General features: G+C 32.0%; 2 protein-coding genes across 2 annotated transcripts; one reads left to right on the top strand and one right to left on the bottom strand.

Moving 5' to 3' along the window:
• The first annotated feature begins 146 nt into the window (after nucleotides 1–146).
• LOC130654222 (monoacylglycerol lipase ABHD6-like) lies at nucleotides 147–10,551 on the top strand. The gene is made up of 7 exons (XM_057456767.1): nucleotides 147–961; nucleotides 1,134–1,407; nucleotides 2,671–2,776; nucleotides 4,136–4,339; nucleotides 4,549–4,646; nucleotides 8,389–10,025; nucleotides 10,428–10,551. Exons 1-6 carry the CDS (start codon nucleotides 855–857, stop codon nucleotides 8,596–8,598), a joined length of 999 nt encoding a protein of 332 aa, XP_057312750.1. The 5' UTR covers nucleotides 147–854; the 3' UTR covers nucleotides 8,599–10,025; nucleotides 10,428–10,551.
• A 3,241-nt stretch (nucleotides 10,552–13,792) lies between these two features.
• LOC130654730 (eukaryotic translation initiation factor 2 subunit 1-like) lies at nucleotides 13,793–25,881 on the bottom strand. Its single transcript, XM_057457347.1, has 7 exons — nucleotides 25,709–25,881; nucleotides 23,421–23,616; nucleotides 15,542–15,621; nucleotides 15,286–15,434; nucleotides 14,824–15,028; nucleotides 14,409–14,552; nucleotides 13,793–14,053 (listed from the first exon to the last, which is right to left on the bottom strand). Exons 1-7 carry the CDS (start codon nucleotides 25,748–25,750, stop codon nucleotides 13,904–13,906), a joined length of 966 nt encoding a protein of 321 aa, XP_057313330.1. The 5' UTR covers nucleotides 25,751–25,881; the 3' UTR covers nucleotides 13,793–13,903.

Raw genomic sequence — 25,881 nt, 5'->3', positions numbered from 1 at the left:
TATTGAATGATGTATTTCATTTAATACTAGGACTTTCTAAGAAGGAGGAAAAAATCTGAACCAAAAAATAACTCTTTACTTAGGCTTTAATAACCTCCCTCAGTGAATTTTTTTTTCACTAAAGAGCATAATGGCTATAGTCCTGTGATATTTGACATTGTAAACCTGAAAGCCGAGCTACATTGATTCAAGGACAGTTTTTTTTATATATATGCATCCCAAGGTCGGCATGCTAAAAAAAACTTTTTTATAACCTCATCAGAACCAACCTTGTTTTAAAGGATGTAAAATGAGAAAAAAATAGACGTTAAGTTTTTAATACATCCTTTGTTGTAAACAAATAAAAAACCATGTCACTCCATTTTAATTTTAGTAGAATCTGCATTTTAATTTAATTTAGACCTTGAAAGATCGACTTTACCGCTCTAAGGGAAACAAAGTCAAAAAATATTATAGCTGAGTTAAATTTTGTAATTTAAATCCCTGGAGTAAATTTTCTCTTTTTATGGAAGAAAAAAACACGAGAACAAAAATTTAGAATCTGTAAACATGATAAATAATATCTTAGTAGAAATAAAATGTTTTCCCTAGGTTATGTCCTGCTTCCTGATTTATTTTGTACTGTTATTTCAAAATTTATACAAAACATATTACGGAATAAGATTTTTGAAAAAAAATGCATTAAAAGGGGTTACCATATCCTTAATAAATTATAATTTTTTTCATATCAAGCAAATGTTTACTGACATAAACACCTGATGTAAACTTGTTATAGGTCAGAAAATATTTCAATTGCTTTATTAAATGTTGTAAATTCTAGGAAATAGTTATTTATTTTCACAGCAAGTTTGGTCATGGAAGACCTCATATTTAATGCTGTTCTAACAGCTATCACCATTTGCATTTTAATTATCACACTTTTATGGTTTATGCCACATTTAATCATAACAATTTTTGTGAGGTATGACAAACCCGTATTATTTTTTATATTTTCCTGTTGTGCATATTCTCTTTCTCTCTTTGTTATAGTTGCAGAAATTGCTGTGATAGTATTTTGGTCCAGACAAAAAAAACTATACAACTTTTTGAAAATTTGCCTTGGTCACCACATAACAATTTTTTTTTATTTCCAGAGTGGCAGTGATCTTTTCAAAATTCAAGGAAAAAAATGTTTGTGTTAAGGGTAACACCTATTGCTCCTACATTGAAAGAGGCAACATAGATTCAACAAAGAAGTCAATTTTATTTATCCATGGCTTTTTTGGCTCTGCTGTCGATTTTGTACAAATTGCTCCATACTTTGATAAATCTTATCATTTGGTGGCTATAGACATGTATAATCATGGTGGTACCACCAGCTTGAACAGAAATGTTACAATGGAAGATATGGTTGTCCTAGTTAAAACGGTATGTTTCTTATGCAGCTTATATTTATGTATCCTTTTAAATTGTCTAGAATCAGACTATAAATGCTGTCAGAATCTTGTTAAACCCTATACCAGTTTTCTTTCCCTGTAAACATTCACATACATGTGACAATGGAAAAATTTTGAGTTGTGGAGTTGGATGGTTAGGTAGTTGACGCAGGGAGAGTTGCTAAATTTCACAGTACTGAAGTTAAAAGTCTTATTTGCTCTCTTCAGTAGAACCTATTGTTTTGATGCGTGAAATTGCGTTGAGGATACTACAACACTAAATCATACTTACTTTTATGAAATACTTCTATTTAAATTGAAGTCTGTTTTTGGGAATCCCCTGACTAATCGTGCAGCTCAGAAATATCATCTCTGGGTAAGTTAGAAGTATTCTGAAACAGCATTCTTAAACAGCGCAAGATGTTATCGAGGAGAATCTAGTTCTCGTTGAACAAACTGAGTTTAAAAAAGACTTTTCCTAAAAGCTAATGGCACTTGTTTGGATTCTTATATTTCTGTTTCTTAAAAAATTATGCAGAAACACAAAAAAAAGCATTATCAAAAGGTGAAATTCTTACTATTTTTTCTGCTCTGCCATATTTCTGATTTTTTAATTTATTTAAAAAATTACAAAACAAAATTGATCTGATTAGCAGTTTAACTGTTTTTTGTCAGCCACAAAAGGTTTACCAACCTCTACTTTTATTCAAGGTGTTGTTTATAAGTATCAATATAAAAATGTCTATAAAAGAGCCTATAAAAAAGAAAATTTTGGCTTGTGACACTAAGGCACATTTGGCATACAGATTTTTAAGTAAGTTAAACCCAAAGTTAGCTTAACAAAAATGAAACCACTTTCATTTTGTTGCGATATATGACTGATTGAAGAAGATAGACAGAAATCTAGAAAAACAAAAGTATAAAGTTGAAAATGTAAGCAGAAAAAATATGTAGAAAGTAAAATCAAAAAGGAGAGTCAGATTTTTAATTGGTCGCCGGCAATAGTAACAACTTGCTAACACACCAACTACCTACTCTTCAACTACCTAACTTCCTGACTTTAAAAGTTATTGTACTCCATATATGCTTGCTTCAACAGGTGTAAAGATAACTGCTTGTTTCTTCCTCGTCACTTTCAAACTAAATTTTGGAAAAATTCTTGTATTTTGATAATTGTAAAATATGCTTTGTTGATTTTTTTTGACTCTTCATGAATATTCAAAGCTACATGTTGCAATGTAACTTTACATCATAGTTTAGTGAGAAAACAGATCTCCATCGCAGAAAGTTTCATTTGGTGGGGTTTTCAATGGGTGGCAGTGTGGCTGTTGATTATGCATCTCAGTATAGTGAAGATGTTGGTTAGTATTTAATTTTATCAGCAGCAAATTTGACCCTTTTTATAATGATGTCCTGAACATCATGTTAATGTCCACAAAATTCTTTAGAACAAACTCAACTTTGTAAAAATGATATATTTAAAAAATTTGTAGAGAATTTTGCTACAAAGTCAATAAACAATGTAGTGTAAACTGTCATTGATATGTAACAGAGTAAGATTTTACAGTTTTTTAATGATTTTGAGTAAGACTCAATATAAAAAAGAGAATCGTAACATTAAGACGCTTAACATACTGTGTGATTGATTGCATTTGAAGTGCGTAAAAAATTATGTGCAATGTATTTTATTGAGTTTGTTTAAAAATCACAATTTCTAAAAATTTAACTTTGAGATAGGTCTGATGAAATGTGAATCTTTTTTGTTAAGATTTAAGTTGTATTTTTTTAATTCCAGTGCAGTTAGAACAAGCTTAACCCTATTCGGTCTGAGGGGGATGTAATAACTTCCTTTAGGATTAAGATTTCAAACATACAAGATAACTCTATTTCATCAAGACAAATCAATGTGCAAAATCTTGCCAAATGACAATCCCTTCATTTCCTTTTTTTTTTTTTTTTTTAAATGTGAAAAATCTGCAATTTTTGGCTTGTAGAACATGTACAAGACATGTATAAAAATCAGAAAAAATGTTAAAAAACTTTTATTTTACCAGAAATTTTAAAACTCTTTTCAGAACTAATTTAATTGGGTTTTAGGCAGACAGTAGTATTTTGAAGAAATTTCAAGCTTCTGATGATATTGCAGAAAAAGTGCTGTCATAAAAGAAAATTTATTGCAACCATCTTGTTCTTTTTTTTTAAGATTTATATAATGTTTGAAAATCCTGAACCAAGTAGGGTTTATGGTTTTAACTATTAATATCATCAAAGCAGCTAATTTTGTTGGTATTTTTGTTAGTGTTGATCATTATGTTTATTATTTGTTTCTTTATAGTGTAGCATTATAAATGGTGGGTGTAATAAGTATATGTGTACATCATTTCACTATCTATGGTTATTATCAATTTTGCAATTTTATCATGTATTATTCAGGAATGATATTAAGCAAATTTCATATTAATTTTTAATTGTTAGTTGTACTGAATTTAATTTAAAATAATTTTTATTGTTATCAAATTTAATATAAAAAAAGAACAAAAAGTGTTCAAAAAATAATTATTTAAAAATGGAAAATGCAGATTAACATTTTTACTTTAATTTCTGAATAGGTGTTTTTTTAATATTTTTCACCCTGGAATGCTTATTAACAAAACATAGGAACAGTTTGTTCCTATGTTTTGTTCACTTTATGTATTTTAGTTAGTAGGTGTTGTTTTTAGCATCACTGACTTTAATGGGAACGACTGGAATGCAGGTGAACTATATGTCAGGAAAGAAGCCTAAAAGCGTTGTTTTCACCAGTGATGAAGATTTGCTGAATACGTTGGACTATTTAAGTAGTGGGAAATTATCTCACCCTCCCAAGGCAATTACAACTGCTCTGAGATATTATAAAAACCGGAAGGCTTCTGATGTAGATTATGGTACGTACCCAACTTACTTTGACCATTTCGTAGCCCCTTTCATTTGAATTGGAAACGGTGGAAATTAATATTTTTTTATAGGAAAGGGAAAAAAATCATTAATTGAGATCAAAGATAAAAATCTGTTCAAGTGAAAACGACAGGCAGAAGTTAAATTTTACAATTTTTCTTCCTTGCGATCTTCTTTTAGAATATCTTCTTATTTTTAGTTTTAAATGGAACGGTATATGATTACAAGTTTTCAGAAGCCAATTTAAAAAGCATATCGCATTTAGATGTTTTAATTCTATGGGGTGACGAAGATTTGGTGAGTAGGGCTAATTTTTTTAAATTACTAAATTTTATAGAACACTATTAGGTGGCAGTAACCCTTTTTTAGCTGTCCAAAAAGCTGAATTATTTACTGAGAGTTTTATGTATACAATTTTTCTATACTATTTTCTAAAAATATGGACCTTTAGACATACTAAAATGATTTTAACTTATTATCTAAATTGCTGAGTCAGCAGAAATTTCTAGTTAAAATGTATAATAAGAAAGAAAAACATCGAGTTTTGTGAGCTCCAACTTTTTACAACAATGGTGTTCGGAATTTTTTTGTTTATTCATATTTTTCTGACAATAGGCTTTTGTTTTTTTCAAAGATTCTTTGGTAACATCCTCTGCTGCATAAAACGCTGTTAAAGGAAAAAAATATTTAAAGTAAAAATATTTTCGCACACCGTATGATAGCTGTATGATTTTTCAAACATGTCTAAAAATTTTAAAGAAAACCTAAAATGCTATGGAAAGTTGAAGCTCCCGCAGTACTATAAAGGTCGTCGTAAAATTGTATGTTAGGCGCCATCTTTGTTGTTATTAACGTTTCTCTTTAAAATTACGTTATTTTCTTCTGTATAATTTTAAAAGCGCGTAGCACTGGAACTATATTCGGCAAAATAAATATTATTCACGTTTAAGTTTAAAGAGGAATAGACCTATTTCAATATCCATTTCCATTCCGTAAAATACACAGCCGGAATAGACATACTAACATGAAAACGAGGTTAGTTTAAAGACAATTTTAATTTTCCAGTTGAGTGATGCACATGTAGTTTGTTTACCTTTATTGTTTCTCAAATTAACTTGTCAATTGGGCAAATTATGAACTTTTGGTAAAAAAATAGAACATGGCACTTATTTTATACCCATGGAGCTTATTAAAATTACTGGTTTATATTTTTTTCCAGTGCTTAGCTAGCTAACTATTGTTTTTCTTATGACTATGGTTTGGATTTTATATTTTTGGAAACATCTGTAAATAACATTATGACTTGGCTATCCCTTTCCTCCAAGGCTATCCTAAGCATGTTGGGTTGGTGGTATTAGACTGATTATTTGTCTTCATCATGTTATATATTCAACAAAATGTAATAAGAGCAATGCAATCACCCAAGATAATACTTATAAGTATCCTTAAGTCTTGATTATTTAAAAACTATGGCCTGTAAGAATGTTACCGTTGTGGCTACAGATAATTGTTGTTGTTTTTAAATTCACAAAATGTTCTGTCAATAGGTAGTATTTCTATAAGTATTGCCAGTAATATTATATTTATAAGTATTGCTAGATTGTTATTCCACGTCAAGTATTACTATGGATATTGTAATTTATTTGTACGTAAAAGCAAAGATTAAAAACTTATGCATATAAAAATAATTTTCTTAAGTGGTCTCTTCTTAGACAAATCTGATAGAATTAACATAAAAACTTTTCTGTAAAGTTTCTGAATTTAAGGTACTGTAAGGGGGAAATAGATTTTTTATACAGTATTTTAATGAAATGATAATCAATAGGCATTTTGGGGGGAGGGGGCTGATTCTTTCAAAAGCTAAGAAAATTGTAGATAAACAAATCGCTAACGATTTGTTTCAAATCACATCTTGTGTCAATGCAATAATGTTTAGCCAGGTAAGCTGGGCAGCTCTCCCTTAGATATGTTTAGTACTTGATCGAATTACCACAATAACTTATAACCTATAAGTTATATGGCCTAAGAAAGTTAAGAAATTTTTAAATAAAGTAAACAGCCTTACATATTCAAGAAATGATAAACCTACAATACTGATATAAATCTGAACAGACAAACCAAGACAATAAACAATTTGTGATTACTGAGTACACTGGGTTGAGCCAAAATATGTTTGTTATAAATGCATACTAAATGGAAAGGTTAAAGTATATTAGCAGGGGAGTGTGACAATTAACGATACATAGCTGGGCAGCACATCATCCCTGAGTACATGCTAGCTGTAACATATACACAACCTATAATATCTGGCTATGAAAAGCTGGGTAACTTTTTTAGGAAAATAATTATAACCTATATAATTATAATATATATAACTTATAATTATATAAGTTATATAAAGTTTTAGTAAACTAGGTAAACATATAACTTACAGGGGATAGAATATATAAATTTTTTGTAGGAGTAAGAAACAAGACGTTTAGCTATAGCTAGCAAAAATTAAAGTTGCCATAAATACACACTTAATATCAATAAATATTCATAATTTTTGTCACACTACCACTACTAATACCCTCTATATACTTTTATCCACTATCCTTTTATCCTTTCAATATGGCAGTTGAAAGTTATAAAATCAACCAACATTTGTTGATAACTAAGGTCAGGACAGCTAGTAAACAACTTGACGTCCTGAACTTTATCTAAACTAACCTTGTTTTCATGCAATGTTTTGATATTTTGCCACCACGGCTAATCATGAAAAGGCGATATTGAAATAGGTCTATTGTTGAAATGGGATATTTTTGGTGAAAAAAAAAATAGTATTATAGTTATAAAATCGTAATAAGAATGGTATAACTGAAGAAATATGAATATATAGTCTAAACATAATTCATAATAAGTTTGAAACATGAAGAACTTCAAGTCTTTTTCAAACCGCATACCAGCCTCGTTTTACCTTACCGGTAAAAAAAGTCGGCATAAAAGAAAGTCGGCATAAAAAAAGTAAAAAGTCGGCAAGATTTCGAGATCGTAAATCAATCAATTTCAATGATTATTTTTTTATGTTCCTTTAATTTAAAAGTTTTTCTCTGCTTTGGTTCTTATCTTCTTTTCTCGGATCTCTTTTTCCTCTGCTATGCAAACTTGAAACATTAGTTAGAAAGAGAATGAGCCCAGAGAATGATGCGAGGCTGTTGTCTGTGTAATGGCTGTGTTTGTAACAATAATAAATAACGATTGATTTGATGAGTGTTATTTGTAGCGATGTAATGTAGTAGTGTAGTGTTCAAACTATATTTAAATTATAAATATAAATACAAATTACTTGATATAAAACATGAATTGAGTGCATAAAACTCTTACACCAGCTTGCCTATAAAATAGGAGTGATAGATTTAAATTAACAGCCAAGAACTTGAAGTTTATTGTAAAGTATTGTAAAATAATGATTTGATTGATATTCCGACGCTCCCGAACTCACTTTCTTAATTGATAAAAGTGTGCGAAAATCTTATGAACAAAATGAAAATGATTGCGCGTGTATAATATATAAGCACAAAACCTAATGAACTATGAAATACACGTTCGGTAATTAAATTTTCACACATACATGAATTCACAATACGAAAAAAATGAAGATATCCAAGAAAAGAAGAAATCGAAAAGAAGAAAAATGGTGATCAGATGAAAAGAAATCAGCATAAATTTTTAGTCGCTAAAAATTTGGTCCCTTTTTGCCGGTTTTTTTTACTGATAAGGTACGCAAGTAGTCTTGGGCGATGTGCATTAATACGCGTTATAAAAATAGTGAAAAGAATCTGTGAACAAAATTAATAAAACAATTATTCAAACATGGCCGAAGGAGAGAAGGGAGGATATGGCAAATACACCACATTTCACAACATTTAACCACTCATTTCAATTTTTAAAACATACATGTGCATTTTATAATAAAAATTCTGCGAAAAATGTCCCCTTCTCTACCATAAGGTTACGAAGAATTCTTATTATTTCCTATAAATATTTTACATTACAGATTTGTCCAAAACAAGGAATGGATTTTCTAAAGTCTCGTCTTCCACGTGCGACCGACGTGTTGATCAAGAATTGCGGACATGTCATGCTACTGTCTCATATAAAAGAAGTTGCTGAGCATCTTAAACGATGGATGGATAGTAGGGAAAATGACGATGAAAAAACTGTTCCGCACAAAAGTTCAAATGTTGTACTAAAATCTCCTTATTAATTGACTTTTGAGTGTATTTTTTGGAAAGAACGTGCGTATCCGTACAAACTTTTACTGGGGTTACTTTTACTAGAGGAAAAGTTTTTGTCTGAGTGTGAAAAAAATTTTCCAATTTGACGCTCCTAGTCAAAATTTTTCAACTATCAAACTTTCTTAGACTCGTGTAAGTTTCTCCGATTTTAAGTTAGTCAACGCTTTTGTTGCATAATAGTAGCTAAATGTTTAAAAAAAGAAATTTATTTCAGAACAGTTCTTTGTACATTTGACTTTTTTATCATTTACAATCTAGAAATAATAATGAATATGAAAAAAGCATTAGTTTATTTACGGTAAAATATTTTCCAAAACATCGTGAAACAAAAACTTGGTTGAAAGAAAAATTGGATTCCAAAGTTTATTTTTGATGGATTAAATTTCTTTATTTTATATACTTTTAATTACAAAAAAGTACAAAAATTTTCACATTTGCAAATAACTTCGGGAGTCATATATTTTTACTTAACAAAAAAAAGCTACTTATATTTTTGAAAACGTTAACATTAAACTCTAAATACGATAATACAATAATACAATATTTCGGTCACCTAAATGTTTTTTCCCTTTTTTTCGATGGATGAAAATTGGAAACTCTCGTGCTGTGTTGTGCAAATGTGAAAGCGTGTGAAAATATTGTCGGTCGGCGCTGAATTTGTGAAATTCTTCGTTTGTTTTAATCCATTTGGCGCATCGTGTCGCCCTTATAATAGTGGGAGTGGAAGTAAAAAAGACGTTTTTAATACACTTTAAAAAAATTTCCTCTTAAAACTCACGGAATGAAAAAATAATGAGTTTATTGTGTGCAGTAATGTAATTTAAAACCACGTAAAAAAAAAATTAAAAAAAACAAATTTTGTGACACAACTTTATATTTACCTGAATATTTATTCTTTTGTTGGCATTTACCGAAGTTGAAGAATATCAATTCGTTTTTAAGAAAGAAAACTACACCAGTTTTTACTATTTGATAAGAACATCCGACCTAAGCCAATTAATTGCTATTTCAAGTTCTTTTGATGTTTTCAATATAGAAATCTTTTTCGTTAGTTTTTTTTGTTTCTTTTTTCTTTTACTGTATTTCGTATTTTAATTCAATATGTGCTCCACAGTGTTTGCGCGATTATAAGGATTAATCATAGTTGCTTTTTCCTCCTGCAGACCGAATGAATTTTAAAATGCTTCATGGTGTGAGTTCGTGGGCATAAAGTATTGCGGAGGAGAGTTTATTTTCGCGCCCTTTTTTTAGTGATCACTGATTTGTTCATTATTTCGGAAAGCTTAGAAGATAAACAGATTATTTTCTCCGATACCATAAAACGGCATGAATGTTTTCAAAAACAAACTGAAAACAGAAAACAACAATCAGGACGTGGTAGAGAAAGACTGAAACAGTAGGCTCAATCTTGTTTTTATTGAGTTTGGTGTATTTTCTTTTTCTTAATCACGACGTGTTTTATGTTCCAGGGTTTTTTATGTCTTCTTCATTTTTGCTACTGATATTAATCTGTCGGGAGTTGGAGAACTTTTAAAACAAGAAAACCGGAGGAAATAGAATAAGAAAATTATTAACTCGATATTTCATTCTGAAGAAAGAAGCGGGAGAAACTAACATTAATTATAAACATGATATTGATGTGACGCACATACTCAGTTTTTTAGTTTTTAGAACACCAAATCAAAGTTATTTTGTACCTATTCTACTGTTAACATATGTAAACTTCAGCATGCTGTTTCCTTTATAAGTGTACTAAAAATGCACGCGTTAATAAGCTATAAGACTTCCCTTCTTTTAGATACAAAATGGTAGCCAAAGTGTTGATTATGTTTTTTTGTTCTATGGTTTTGTTCCAAACCTTCCAAACCAGTGATGCTTTTCTTGCTTCATTTAATGGACGAAGAGCAGCTGTTGAAAAAGAGGTACATCGTAATATTGCTGTAGAGAATAGGAACATGTTATTCACGTGTTTTTTTTGTTGAAGTATTTTTGGGAACGCAAACCAAACCAAACCTATTTTTTCGCCATCTTAACTCATATCAAAAATCCGTCACGACGAGGGCGCGTAACAACGCGTTTGCATATGCTAAGGAAATGTTTCTTTGTTTAATCTTTTTGACATTAAAATATCAAGTGCTGAGATGTCTTAAATTTTTCAAAGAGTCAAATTGTGTTATGAGAAATGCGAAACAAAAAAGTGTTGAATAATCAATTTGTTTTACTCTTTCTTTTAGAACATAAAGAGAGATATCGTCGATTTCTGTGAAGCTGCACTTACAAAATGTGAAATGGTGCTCAGTGGGAAGTTCAATTATCCTTCGCGAAGAAAATAAAAAATTGAAATTAGTTACAAATAATTTTATGATATATTGTTTTGTTGTTGGAAATAAACCGTTTTAAAAAAATGAATTGATATATTTTCTAGGTGTGAATTCATAATAATGCAATATTTGTCATGAAGACATGCGGTCAATAGAGATTCAGTCATCAACCTTGTCCTTGATATTTGATCAACCTTGATCTTTAGTTTAGTAGCGCTTTTATGACAGACAAACAAATCGCCTCAATTTAAAAGTTTCAAAATTACAGTGGATTTCCGGTAACTCCAAGCAAAGAAGGTTTAAATAGAGAAGGAGATACATCTCAGCAGTTTTTATTGAAACCATCTATTGCCAATCGGCAGGATTCTGCATTGTTTTCAAATTCAATTTTTTGAAATCTTGCTCGTAAGTTATAAAAGTAACCGTTGCAGATTGTTAGATCTTCTTAAACTTCTAAATGACTAAAGGAACGAACAAGGAATTTATTTGAGTCAAAGTTAGTGCATATGCTTTTTAATGTCAGTTTTGACCTTTGTTTATTTTCTTCATGCCTATTGCATTTTTTCTTTTTTCTTAAACAGTCATCTAGATTTATTTTATCAACCATAACTATACGAATAGGGAATAAAATTTTAAAATGTTTTTAGCTAAAAATTGCAGGAAGATCGAGCTGACACCTTTAAAGTAAACTATATAAACCTTCGACTACTTTTTAAATGGTTTAACTGTGTAAGTTTTTCTTTATTCGTAATATGTTCGCAAAACATCAGTTACTCCTGATTTATTTAAAATCATTACTTGCTGCCACTTCTATTTCGTTCGCCACCATGTCATGTTACGAAAATTAATTCCCGAAAAAAATGATTGGGAAATCACTTGTCGCAGAATACACAAAAATAAATTTCCGCGAAATTCTTTTGATTTACCCAAAACTACATCTATACTAGGTTTTAAACTAAGGTGAGTTTCAGGTGAATATTTTAAGTTAGGAATTCGAGAAAAACTGAAGAAAATGTTTAATACTGCACCAGCTTTTTGTATAACGTTTCTTTGTATAACATGATATAAATATCACGAGAAAAATTAGGTTCCGTTCACAAGAGAAAATACAAAAGTACATTAGTTTAAATTAAAAAATTACAGCATGTTTGTCGCTTTTTTTTTACAAGTTACCAAGCTTAAAAGCTCTACCAGGTGTTCCTTATCAGAAATTAGGAAGTGTCAACTGACTATTTGCGAAATCGCTGGATTTTTCTGCATAAAAACTGACTGACATTCTTACCATTGAAAAATGTTTTGAATTCCAGAAGAACAAAACATCAATTTTGCATCTATTTTCAAGTAAATTGACTTGTATCCCATATAGTAGACACATGTACTAAAAATTAATCGATTGCTGATTGCATACGAAGTCATTATTTTATGGGTCTGAAAATAATCTTCATCGCCTAGTAAAACTAAAAATCTCGCAAGGCATATATGGACTTGACAATTTACTATTTCCAATACTGTTGGTAATTTATGAAACTCTATTGACCTTTTTTTTACATAATTTGTTGATACAATAGTCAACAAATAGGTATTATGGAAGTTACACATACATTGTATGCCAGCAGTTCCGGCAAATTAAGGACGCCCTGGTTAAAGGAACCAATAACAGATTTGATGTGATATGATGTAGATCATGAATTTATTTCTACCTTGAAATTACAGTTAGAATCTACCATCAACAGAAAAAACATGGCTGTTTTAAAAAAACGATATGGCGACGAGTAATACAACTCAAACATACCTCAAATAAGTTAGTGCTGTGGCTGTTATGCATATCATTGCTTTTGGATTTACAATAAAAAATACCAATAGATGCCCGATAAGGCTCTACAGTTATCATTTTTTTAGATAAGATACCATATATAACTAATATGTGTACCAAATAAACTAATTATTAATTAACTAAGCAAATCGAAGTCATAAAGAGATCAAAAAACATTAGTTAACCAAGCTGAGCAAGGCTTCACAAAGCTGAGCAAGGCTTCACAATGCTAATAGGCTTCACGATGCTGGAAGGGCATTATTCTCAATGCGCTGAAGTATAAATCAGCACTAGGCATTTAAATAGCTAGTAATGTTATGAAAGCAACTGAATATTAAAGCAAAATAAGATCGAAAAAAGAAAAGCTTCCTCTCATTCGATCACTTCTTCTTCTACGCCTCGCACGTACTGCACTTGTACGAAACAAGTGAAGGCTAGTTCGGTGGAATTGCATAGGATTTCGAACATAAACGGATGCGCGCTCCGAACACGATTGGATGTAATACGCGATTTGCATTTTTTCGCACTACGGCGCCTCTTTCACCTTTTTGACGACTAACAAGAAAATAATTGCATACGAAGCCAAACAAACATTTCAACGAATGTGCGAAATACTTTTTAAATTAAGTTTAATTTTTTTACATTTACTCAGATCTTGCGAATTTAACAAACGCGATCAACAAATGCAGGCTCCTTAGGTCAAAATTACGTGTCAATATGATTAACAACATTTATTTATGTTGCCACGTGATAAGAACCAATACCATGTAAAAAATACCTTTAAAAAACTATAGCAGTATGGTTTCATCGAGAAAGCACATTTTCGAGAAATCCGAAGCAATAAACATTTTTTAACAAATAAAGAACGGTACGTACGGGGAAATGCTTTAAAGTTAAATGTTTTTTGCTTATTTAGGTTGGAGTTGAACTATGATCACCTAGTAAATTTTTGCAATACACGACCTTTTTATTTTTGTGAGAGACATTATTTTCAGCGTAGAATGCGTGTCAAATTTAAAAAACTTGTGGTAACAGGTAAGATTTTATTTGACCAGATATTTTACAGGTCACGTGTCTCTGTATTAACAGCATAAAAAATCAGGTGGTAGTTCATATATAAACCACGCAATAGTGACCCAGTTAAGTTTCGGCAGAGGCTTCTTCTTCTTCTGAGCCTTCTTCTTCATCTTCATCATGAGAATCGTCTCCATCAACTTCTGCGTTCATTTGCTCCAACCGTTCTAATTCTTTCGTCAATTCAGCCTCATCAGTATCAGTAACAACTTTGGGCTACACGATAAAAGACATAGGCAATGCGCATATGAGAACAACACGGAAAAAATACGATAAAAGACATAAGCAATGCGCATATGAGAACAACACGGAAAAAATACGATAAAAGACATAAGCAATGCGCATATGAGAACAACACGGATAGAATACGAGGAAAGTTTGGTGCATACAAACATAACACAAAATTAAGAGCAGTCAAAGGGAACAGACTGAATGTATGACAAAAGTTGCAAGCAACAAATAGAGGTCTTTCCTTTTTAAGGTTTCAAGTACCAAAAGATAGCTGAGAGATTTTAGTTTATAGTCGCGTTTACTTTCAAATTTAAACTCAAACAAGTACAACGTTTCCTACCTCCATTTTAACAACGAAATTCCCTTTACTTTTCTCTATCGACTCTTTGATAGCCGCATTAGCTTTCGTTAGTGTATCTAGCGCCAACTCTCTTTCTAACGTCGTGGTTGTAATGACGTAAAGTGGCGGTGCGATTAAATTGATCTAAAAATGTGAACATAAGAACACTGTACAAAGTTCTTAAATTCACTTAAAAAAATGTTTGTAACACGTTATCAGTAATAGAATAACAAGGAAACTTATGTGCTTCTCTTTTTGATAAATTTCAATAGCGGTTTTAATATAATCTTGCCTTAATTTGAAAAAATTGGAGAAATAGGGAGAAAAAATACTTAGATACCAACCCAAGTGAAATCTAGAATTTCCAACACCTGTTCGTAAAGCCTGCAAAACGAGAATAAAGTTAAGGGTTCACCTTTATGGGTAAATCTTCTGTTGTAAATTTTAAACCCTGTCGCAAGGCTTCCTTGACGGCGTCGATACCTTCATAACTATAACAAGACACCTCAATATCACTACGCACTTTTACGGCCTGTGGCATCATACGTCGGTTTATATTGGCTATTAATACTTCCTTTGTTTTTTCGTCTAAATTGCATTCCTCTAAAATGGACGGATCCCTGAGAAAGAAACAAAAAAAGTACTTTAAAGGCAGAAATTAAGTAAGAATTAATCTTGACAAATTATTGCTGAATAAAACAAAATTTCCCAAAATCGATAAAAAGATTAATAATACCAAAATCCCCATGCAACCTCTGGTAGATCATAATACCTTGATCAGTGCAATTTCGAACTTTATAGCTTAATGCCATAATTAGCTACCACGTGTTTTCAACAAAAAACAACGAAGATAGAATTAAATAATTTTTCAACTTACCCTACAGCGTGCTTGAAAGCTTCATATGCGCCACCGGTATTTTTATATTTTTCATCAAAAAGCCAGGCGGTTTTTTCACATAATTCTTCCAACTGATCGTCACTCTCGTATTTTAAAATTTCACCAACATGACGTAATATGCTAGCCACCTGTCAACAAAACGAACAGTGTACAGAAGTAAAAAATACCTTCGAAGTACCGAACTTTTAAAAGAGTTTTCATTTTTTTCTTAACATGTGAAAAAATGAAAGCGCACCGTTTTACCCCTGGTAAACTTTTCTTCGCATTTCTTTACTTCTTCTGCTGAAACTCTTCTTTTTGAAAGATCGATATAACCTGGAGAAAAAAAAGGAATTTACATAAAAAAGCGTAGTTCTGAGGACACGCCAGACACAACAACACAAACATGAACTAAACCTTCCATCACTTTAGTTAACTTCCTAAATAACCCGGCACTAACAAATAAATTCAAATACTCAATCATTTAACAACTAGCTAATCAACTACCCAACCAACAAATCACAACTCCCTAACCAACTTACTGCATAACAATAAAAATGCAACAAAAAATAACAACCTACGCAACTACCTGCATAACAAAAAGAAAAAAGAAAAACACAACAAAAGTAGCTTAGTTGACAGCTACGTAAAACTAAATGACGAACAATTCCTCCCTAACGAAATACCAATTCATTCCATACAAATAATACAACGTCAGTTGATTGACACCAATACCCCTTTTCACAATTTTATACACATCCACCGACCAATTTGGATCCGTCGTCCGCTTTAACCACTCTTTAATTAACCAGCCACAGAGGTACACACATCTAACAACACCTTACCATACTTCCTTGGTAATGATAAAACTCTGATACATAGTGTGAAAGTTAACCGCATCAACAAGGTCTTATTCCAATAAGTCTGGTCTTAGGCTCATTAATACCACGAACCACACCCTGCAACCTAGCAACCCACTCGACCTTCCATCTTCCACCATTTTCCATCTCCTTCCTATACTGATGACTAAACAGTCTCTCCACTAACGTCCTAATAAACCTTTTAAAAATACGTTATGTTGTTTTGGATGGATAGAAGGTCAGCTTGATGGATTTTGTTTGGCGTTAGGAATAAGTGATATTATAAATTTGGTCTTGTAATTTGGTCTTGTAATTTGAAATGTTGGTTGTTTCCTTAACCCTATTTGGTATGGGCTTTTTTTACCCTTGTAAGTATTAAACTTTTGTTCAGTTTGGTTGGTTTTTTAAAACTATTGACAGTACTAATCTTTAAAAATAAAAGATATAAAAATATAAGATATTATTAGGAACATATACAGGTGTTGTATTATTGTATATTGGGTAAGCGAGACAACTTGTATATATATATATATACGTGAACAAACCTGTACATAGTTAGTTATGAGTAAAAACATTGTATGACACACACGTGTCTTAATCTTTTTCAAACCAGACAACACAGGTGTTATAAAGACAAAGGATTTCTCAAAGGAGAAAATGGAAATCGATCAGAATTCAAATCTTCAATAAATCTTTTTGAAAAATCAATATTCAAGAACTTTAGTGTTAGTAGCTGTCATGGATGAAAACTTGGTATATCTATTAGCACTTATGTCAGTAACTACCCAATCAACACAATTTGGATTGACATGTGACAAAATGACCTATGACGTCATCATATGACAATGGAAATAGAGACATAGGAAAATACAAATATTCTGGTCTGTAAATTACCAATATTCCGGTCTGCAAATTACACAGTATGCATGTCAATATTGTATGTTGACTTTTTGTTACTATCACATACGTAATTGCATATTTATACAACTGGTTAATTTGGAAAACATTTATATTTAGCACTACAGCAAAAGTTGATATGACCACCTGTCAATAAAGGCCAAAGTGACATTGACAGGACAATTAGATAGACAATTAGAAAAAGTTACAAAATTTCAAGGAATTTCATGTAGTATTTAAAAAATTATGAGACTTTAAAAATGCCACAGGCACTTTATGTCCCCTCCCCCCAATACCAAATAGGGTTAACATGTCTTAGCATCATCTCTACCTACATCAGCTGCCCTCACCAACTTACCCACTGCCAATAAACCCTACCAATAGTCACCATCCCCATAATAAATCCTATCCATTTATAGAAAAACAACTTATAAAAATCATTCTGCAGAATAGAGCTTTGACTTCAGGTTCATTTGATCGCTTTTTGCCTACCTTAATATTCACCTTATTGATTTCCCTAGTAATCATAATATATTCATCTCTTGCCTTTTAAACTTATCATTATTAATCTTTCCGTTTTCTAAACCCTGTGATATTAGGGACACGATTATCTCAGACAAGTTTAGTTTATCGATCATGCTTATGCATTTGTTTATCTTTTTCTAACAGGTTTTGATGAATTTGATGTTAGTAGGATTGATAGACAGATGGATGTGGACAGATTATATGGAGTCTTAACTCCATATAATCATCCGGGGTTGAAAATAGGATTGTGAAGTTGACTTGGGTGTGCATGAGGAAGAAAGTTCGATTTTCAAGGATAAGTTGTCTGGTAAGGTTGCGAATATTAAGGAATCGTTTAAGCAGTTGATGAACACTGATGTGGCGTTGAAGGAAAGAGTAATGACGTTGTTTAGGGAGCAGGAGATTACCATTGCATCTGTACTTACAACTATGGGTGAGACAATTAGTACTATTGTGTTGGCTGTAGAGGGTGATCTTATTGGGTCTGTTGTGGCATGGGGGTTTAATGCTGCTAATGAGACTGTGAATATCATTGCTGATCATTTATGGATAACATTTGCTGGTGTGGGGAAATAGTTATCTTACAAGGAAATTATTTATTAGTACAAACCAGGTGTGAGTTATCCAATTGGGAAAGGAAGGGATTACAAAATTGACGGCTATCCGGTAAGGGTAAGGGACTTACATAAACATCGGGTACATATGATGTTGGTGGAATTCTTTGATATTCAGTTTCCTGATGTGTTTACGCATTATATTTTCAGTATTACACATACCGGTCATCCAGGTTTAATTGATAATAGGGAGGATATGAATGAGGTTGTGGGGTAGTGAGGTACTTCAGTTTATTAGTCTGTTCAACTTGGTTTTGCTATTTATTGTGCCTCGACGTGTTTATGTGTTTCTGCTGAACATTTAGAGAAAGGCTTCGGGATGTTAAATCTCTTTATAGAGGGTGGGCACAAATCTTTTTTCCAAGAAAAGGAGGATTATAGAGGATTTTAAAGAACATTTTGTGCTGAATTTAGGAGTTTTTTTCACAAAAATGAGAAACTTTAAGGAAAAAAGATGATTTTAGATCACCACCCTGACCACCCTGTTATAGGTTTCATATTTATTATCATGCCAGGAGGATATTACACACTCCTCAGGTGAAACTACATTGTGAAAGTGAGTTTTCTCAATATTTTAACGTTTGGTCGGGTGAAGGTTAAAGTAGTGTTTATAATGAATATGTTACTGATAGGGCGTGAAATATGGCCCTATGTTAGAATGGTCTTGGTGATTAGTTTATTTGAGGTTAATAATTGATAAAAGTAGAGGTTTGATGAGGAATGCTTTACAGTTGATTTCTAAAAGTGTGAGGGAATATTGTTATTTGTTGATCGTTAATCAGGTTGGTGCAAAGAGAATTATTTACTAAAACTTGGGGTTATTGGTGAGAGTTTTTGATGTTCACAGTGATATTAGGAGATATGGAAACATGCAGGAGTAAAGTTGATTTTCCTGTGGCTTATAGAGTCAGTATGTTGCTGGGTCAGGCTTGGTGATGTTTAGGGCTATAACTATAGTGCTAAGCTTGCAAAGGTTACTATGAGGATTGGAGAAACAATTATTGAGATTAAAATCGTGTGTCTGATAAATCACGTTACGAAGCTGAGTCACGATATTCCTGTCAGTCGTAACGTTGATGTTGTTGGTAGTCATGGGAACCCAAGGTAAGCAGAAGCTGAAAATAAGTTGCTAAAGATGATAGGGCTGAGGTTGAGTGATTATATGTGCCGAGCAAGGAACAGAGGATTTGGGAGATTGTGTTTGTTGTTGATGGATTGGATTGGTGGGATATTATTTGTGAGGGAGGTAAATGTATGTGAGGATTAGAGATAGTAGTACGACTTGTGGGTTGGTTCTGAGTGCTGTTGGTGGTGGTAATAAGATTGAGGTTGGGCAGGTTAATTTTTATTTTTTCTGGTTAAAATGTTCTTGTGAATGGGGGGTTTCGTCTAGAGGTAGATCTTGAAGGCCGGACTTTATACATTTGGTGAGATTATGGAACTTTTTAGGGAATAATTTTGATAGGCAAAGTAGGAAGGTTAGTATTGATGATGTTGTTATGCCTAAATATGTGTGGGAAATAATTAAGAAGTTTGATATGTTTGATGGTCTTAGGTTGTTACCATTTAGGTTGGAAGAGTTGAATAGTTGTGATGCTTTAGTCGATGGTGTAGGAAAGTGATTTAGTATGAAAGCGCTGCAAATGTGGAACCTAAGAATAAAGGTTTTCTTCTTTATCAGGAAAAGCACAACAGCATTAGATTTCTGTTTACGTGAGAAAATAGTAGACAATTTTTAATCCAGTGAAATGAGCAATAACAATGACTCAGTGTGATAAAACTTTCCTGAAGACCACCACTGCCGCCACGACGAAAGGGTAAGCCAACATATCACACTACTCCATACGTGTGATTTAATGCGGCTTTGACGAACGAGGTTAGGATGAATTATGACAATACTGGGATTTTGTACTATAGGGTTTTGAGGCATACAACAGTGGTTTATAAGGCTGATACCTAAGATCAATAAGGTGAGTATAACCATAAAGAGGAATTCGAATCAATTATTTAGTTTGGGTCTATCAGGAGTGAAAAGAGGTGTAGAAACATTTTGCTAGTGGTTGATTGCAGAAGTATGGAAATGTGCAGAAGGAGGATGTCATGAAAGTGATCAAGGGGGGAAAATGCTTCAGAAGGTGTTACTTTGGAGATACAGCACAGTCCGAATGTAACCTTCCGTGTACGTTCTACACAAACCTTTTCCTGCAAGTCGAAATCCCTTTTATCTTTTGTTTATCATAATTACTTTAATGATCTTTGCGAGAGCTATGTTGCGAGTGATTTAACAAAAGCTTCGCGATAAAACAATACCGGAATTATTTTCTTGTAGTGTAGTGCTAGTTTCATTGTTAAAACTTATTAAACATAAAATCCCCTTAGGTATTAGCGCGAAGTAATAAAATTTAATAATTTGGTAACTATGCGAAAGATTAAAACAAATCGCGCAAAAACTATTGTTTTTTAAAAATTTTTTGTGCATGCATCTTTAAAACTTAGTCTGTTTTAAAAATATCTTTCTTAACATTTTATTCTATGCTATTTTTTTAACAAAACATTACACGTAAGATTATAAAAATCGCGCACAAAACTATTATTGTTGTTAAAAAAGTTTCATGTGTATGTTTTTTGTTTAAAAGACTTTTCAGAAAAAACATCCCTTTTAAAAAAATATTATCCTTTTGAACATTTTATTGGATCTTTTTTTTTCTTAATAAAATTTTAGGAATAACTTTTGAAGCATAACTTTAAAATACAAGTGTTTTGCGTGACAGTATTTTTAGCTGGTAAAATTTTCCATTTACTCCCACGCTCTTCCACCTCGTTCTACCACAATTTAAAAACGTAATAAACAGTTCTGTTTTGGCAGTCTGGCCTGCAACACTTTGTTTTGTTTGTTTCTATGGTGTAAAGGCATGCAATTTTCAATTCTTCAATTGCTGACTCTACAACGGAGGAGGGTGTTACGCAAGCATATTTTTTGTTGCGAAAAAATTTGAATTAGCAAAATAACTAGCTGTCAAGGTGGAAAAATAAAAATACTTGCAGCTCAAAAACTTTTAAAAGTTATGCAGCAGGAAGTTTTCTTGGGCTGTTTTGAAAGTTATACAGCAAGAATTATTCTTTGCTGTTTTTAAAGTTATGCAGAATATGGTGTTGTTTCGAAAGTTATACAGCAAGAATTATTCTTTGCTGTTTCAAACGTTATACAGAATATATGTTGTTTCAAAAGTTATACAGCATGTTAAGATTGTTTTGTTTTGTTTACACCAAGTTTATTCTCCTCTCACTTTTAAAAACACATAAAAATTATTTTATTAAAAATTTTTTTAGTGCTGTTTTAATGTTTTTTGTGCAGTCTTATATGATGTCTCACATGTGCAAATTTTTTTAAGGAATATAGTATAGTTGGCAAGTTATGTAAATCATAACGGAGGAGGGTGTTACGACAAACATATTCTGCGATGTTTTTTTATATTATTTTCCCTGTATAGTCGACTATTTATGCGATAGTCAGCAGTATTTTAGCTAGCAAGCGTAATTCACAATCATATAATATATGATATATATGATATGTGTAATAACATAAAGAAGGAGGGAGTTACGACAATAACAGGTATTTTGAGTCTTTTCAGATTGGCGTAACAATTACTTACGCAAGTTACAGTTTTACAAAAATAGATTGTTTTAAAGCAATGTGTGTAATAAACGATGTATTTAAATCGTGTTCTGAAAATATAAGATATTTTTATTCTTTCGAGATAAAAATTAAGATAGGACAGTAAAGTTTATTTTTATATTTTTAATTGCTTTTGTTTATAAATTCTATAGACTTCGCACCAAAAGTATTCTCAACATCGTCACATGTAGGTTATTGTTATTTAAACAACAAGTTCCCCTGATCTTTTCCATTTCTCATGGTGTAATTATTTTCTCTAAAAGACAATAGTCTATTATGAAATAATTATTTATGCGAGTTGCGCGTACATGGAAGGTTACATTCAGACTGTACTGTAGAGAAGACAGTTAGTTGAGGGTAGGGGGAAGATGAATGCACATATGTTTTTGTATATGGATGCACACATTAATATTAACGATGAAATATTCTGAAAATTTTTTGTATTAAAATGTTTGTGAAGGATCCTAGTAGGACATGGGACCGAATGGTTGTGGAAAGTTTTGGTTTTGTTGTGCGATGACTATATGGGTGATTTTGAATATATTGTGCTTTTGTGTTCTACTTTCAGGTGGAATAAGACTTTTTGGAAAAGAAGTGGTTGTCGACTGATGATTGTGTATTTTTGGTAGAACCTGGTGATAAGTTGTTTGTAGTTATTGGGTTAATAGGGAATTGGCAGATTGTGAGATTTGTCTATTGTGGATGACGTTATTGCTGATGAAAGGTTGAATGAGGAGACAACCCTTGTTGGATTTTAGTATTAGTGGTAGACATAGGTTGCATTCTTTGTGGTTGTTGACTCATTCAGCAATACCAAAAAATATTTAACGTCAACAAAAGATGCTTTTTTATATTAATCCCCATCAACGTTCCAATGTTAAAATGATTGACGAGGGGACTAGTGTAATTGAAAGTTGAAGAGGTATTATTAAGAAGTTGAAAGAAAGTGTATTTGTACATTGTGTTGGAGTATTCAATTGGTTAAAGTAAATACCATTAAATAATATCCTTTCCTTTTTCGACTAAAAACAATGTTGCAAGGGACTGATATTGTTTGCAGTCGATTATTATTTGCGGTGTAATTCCGCAAAAAAAAGATGACAAATTCACAAAAATGTAATATCCTCAACACAAACTGATTTGGAATTTGAGTATTAAAAAGTGAAAGCGGATATTCTCCTGAGACAAAGAATAGAGACAGAAAGATATTACAGATTGTAAGAAAGTTATTCTCTTTAATTATTGATTGCAATAATACTAATCACACTGTTTAACTTCAGTAATCTCAACGAATCTTCTCATTCCTGTGAAAAATGTTTAGTGATTCCAAAATGTTTTTCTCTGAAATAATTTCCCTAAAAAGTAGGTAACTTTAACAAATTTCTAAGCTACTGCTAGCCTCTGTAAAATATGCCCTTCTGTGTTAAACATAGCATCAAATAAATGCTCAGGTAAAAAGGCTGAAATGTTTAAAAATTCAAGGGTTTTAATTTAACTTTTGAAAGATTTTAGCTTTGTCATGCTTATAAAACTACAATTTACACATCAAAAAGCATCTATTACCTTTATCTTTATCTACACGAATAACGACAACACATTCAGATCTCCCAACTCTTATCAATTTGTTGATGGAACGAATACGTCTTCTTGACAGCTCACTAAGCAGGATCATACCCTCTATGTTTTTGTACTCCAGCAGGTGAACATATGCACCCATCTCCGCAATGGAGCGAACGTTGACCATGACAACATCATCAATCTATGTGAAAAGAAATACATATACATGAAATATATAATCTCAAGGCTTAAAAGAAACACAGAAAAACACTACCAGGACTAAAATTGCAATTTGCAAAATACATAATATTTTTTGGTCAATATAAGTCAAATCTCCAGAAACATGTACAATCGCACATGCAGGCCATGCATGCAAAATTGTTTAGAAAAGCGATAGATTGGATGTGCAAATTACTGTTAAGCATGAGTTTAATGCCTATACATTGCATGTGCAAAACAGTTTGTAAAAACCTCATTAAAACCTTGCTGTATATATAAATTTTGTTTCATATATAGAACAATGATCGTTTGATCTCTTAAAATCGCTGGTTAATCTTTACATGCTTATATGTTTGAGGATAAAAACAATTCAATTATTTGACTAGTAAATAACAATCACAATGGTAAAGGGTGTTCTGAAAAATGTATTTTTTAGGGCATGTCTATTTGAGGTGTCGTCTCACTATACTATATTTATATTTAGCATATTTTAATCAAGAATAATATTTTTAGTAATCATACCAGGTAATCATACCAGGGTGTTACGACTAGTACATTCTGTCGCTAGCCTAGTTTTCTATTCATCCAGAATACCCCTAGGCGCGCGTGTTCCACGTCCCAAGCACGGCCCTTCTGACTTGTTTTACATTCGCTACTCACAAACTGTACATTATGTCACTTACCCGACGCGCAGTGGTGCTCTCAACCAATTAAAATCTCACCATTACAGGTGCCTTTCACCTACAAATTATCTTTACCCATAAAATCATGTGACTTAATCTTCTTTAACAACGAGACAGCACATTTTTCCCTTACCTTTTTCACCTCATAAATAATCGCACATGGTTTGTTATCGATCACTTACCAAAAAAAGAAAGAAATAGAAGAAATACGGTCGTAGAAATACGGTCACGTAGTTGTAGCCACTTTGATTTTGTTTACATAATACTAAATCGCAAGTGTTTGAACTTTATTATAGAGCTTAAAATGTTAGTTAACGAGGCTTTTTATTATTTTTAAAAAGCTCTTTTCGTTATTAAGATATTCACATTTAAGGAATTTCAGGTTTAATTATGCTGCACAAATTAAGATGCCTTATTTAAGCAATAGCAAATTTTAACATTTTTTGCCATTAATAATTTTAGACCTGTTAAGGGATGTGCATTCAAACTTTATCAATGAATAAATATTAAAAAAATGAATTAAAATAATATTTTTTGCTTGTCCCACGTTTCCTAAAACTTTTACTGATGATCCAATATTTGGGATATGCACCTTGGTTTGCCATAAAACTTACTGTGTGAACTTGTATAGGCCCTTTTATGTTTACTCACAAAATTTGATTGAAAACCGACACATATATCAATCAAATTGTATCAAATTAAACCTTCTTTAAAATATACGCCAACAAACTTGTGATACCAACACAGTGCCATTATGTCTTAATTCAAAGTTATGTGCAGGACATTTGGGAAAGGCATGTTGACTCACGCAATTTTACGATAGACGCAGTAATGTTGACATCAACTCTGTGTTTTTCTGACATAGTGAGTTCCTGTGGAGTTTTAAGATTGATGCTTTACCAGAACCAAAAAGTATATATGGGGTTTCTTAATTTTAAAATGGATACAAGCAAAATCTGGAAAACACCAAACTTGCTGTTTTTGCCATTTTACAGGAAGTTGGCACCTTGGTGAAAAGACCTCTTTCACCAAATCCTAGCATCTTTTTTTCGTCACTCAGGAGTTCATCTATTTTTAAACGATGTATAACAGAGGGGAAAAGAGGGAAAGGTCAAGTCTTGATTTACCATGTCTAATGGTCATAAAAAGATGGAAATCGATTGATGATGGTCCCTAGACAAATGATCTGGTCACCGAATATTTAACAAGGTTTAACAGCCCAACTATTATCCTGATAAAATTCAGCAAATCACGAACGAGATATGTTCATAATATACAATCACAAACATATAATAAACCAGTTTTTCCTCAGACGAGAGGCTAAAACTCTAGCTAGCTGCTTCAGGAATATATATTAACTCATGTTTTAACTAAAATAATGAAAACATTTACCTCTGGATATTTTTGTTTGTAAAATCTGCAATTAATAGGCATTTTGTAACTAAAATATGCTATTTTTACTAGAGAAGTACAGCACTCGTGGCTCAAATCTTATCCGCCATTTGTAATGTGGCTAGTTTGTATTGGCGAAAGTAACACAGTAAACCACGTCCACCCACACGCGC

The sequence above is a fragment of the Hydractinia symbiolongicarpus genome, chromosome 8 (assembly GCF_029227915.1).
Source record: "Hydractinia symbiolongicarpus strain clone_291-10 chromosome 8, HSymV2.1, whole genome shotgun sequence".
Classification (NCBI taxonomy): domain Eukaryota; kingdom Metazoa; phylum Cnidaria; class Hydrozoa; order Anthoathecata; family Hydractiniidae; genus Hydractinia; species Hydractinia symbiolongicarpus.
This window is presented reverse-complemented; position numbering and strand designations above follow the sequence as displayed.

Coding starts and splice junctions, on each gene's coding strand:
- LOC130654222 (XM_057456767.1), top strand. CDS start 855: ATGGAAGACCTCATATTTAATGCTGTTCTAACAGCTATCACCATTTGC. Junction 1,408..2,670: donor TGGTTGTCCTAGTTAAAACG/GTATGTTTCTTA, acceptor TTTACATCATAG/TTTAGTGAGAAAACAGATCT. Junction 4,647..8,388: donor TATGGGGTGACGAAGATTTG/GTGAGTAGGGCT, acceptor TTTACATTACAG/ATTTGTCCAAAACAAGGAAT.
- LOC130654730 (XM_057457347.1), bottom strand. CDS start 25,750: ATGCCTATTAATTGCAGATTTTACAAACAAAAATATCCAGAG. Junction 15,622..23,420: donor TCGTGTAGATAAAGATAAAG/GTAATAGATGCT, acceptor TTTTTTCTCCAG/GTTATATCGATCTTTCAAAA. Junction 14,054..14,408: donor ATTTCGTTGTTAAAATGGAG/GTAGGAAACGTT, acceptor TTTATCGTGTAG/CCCAAAGTTGTTACTGATAC.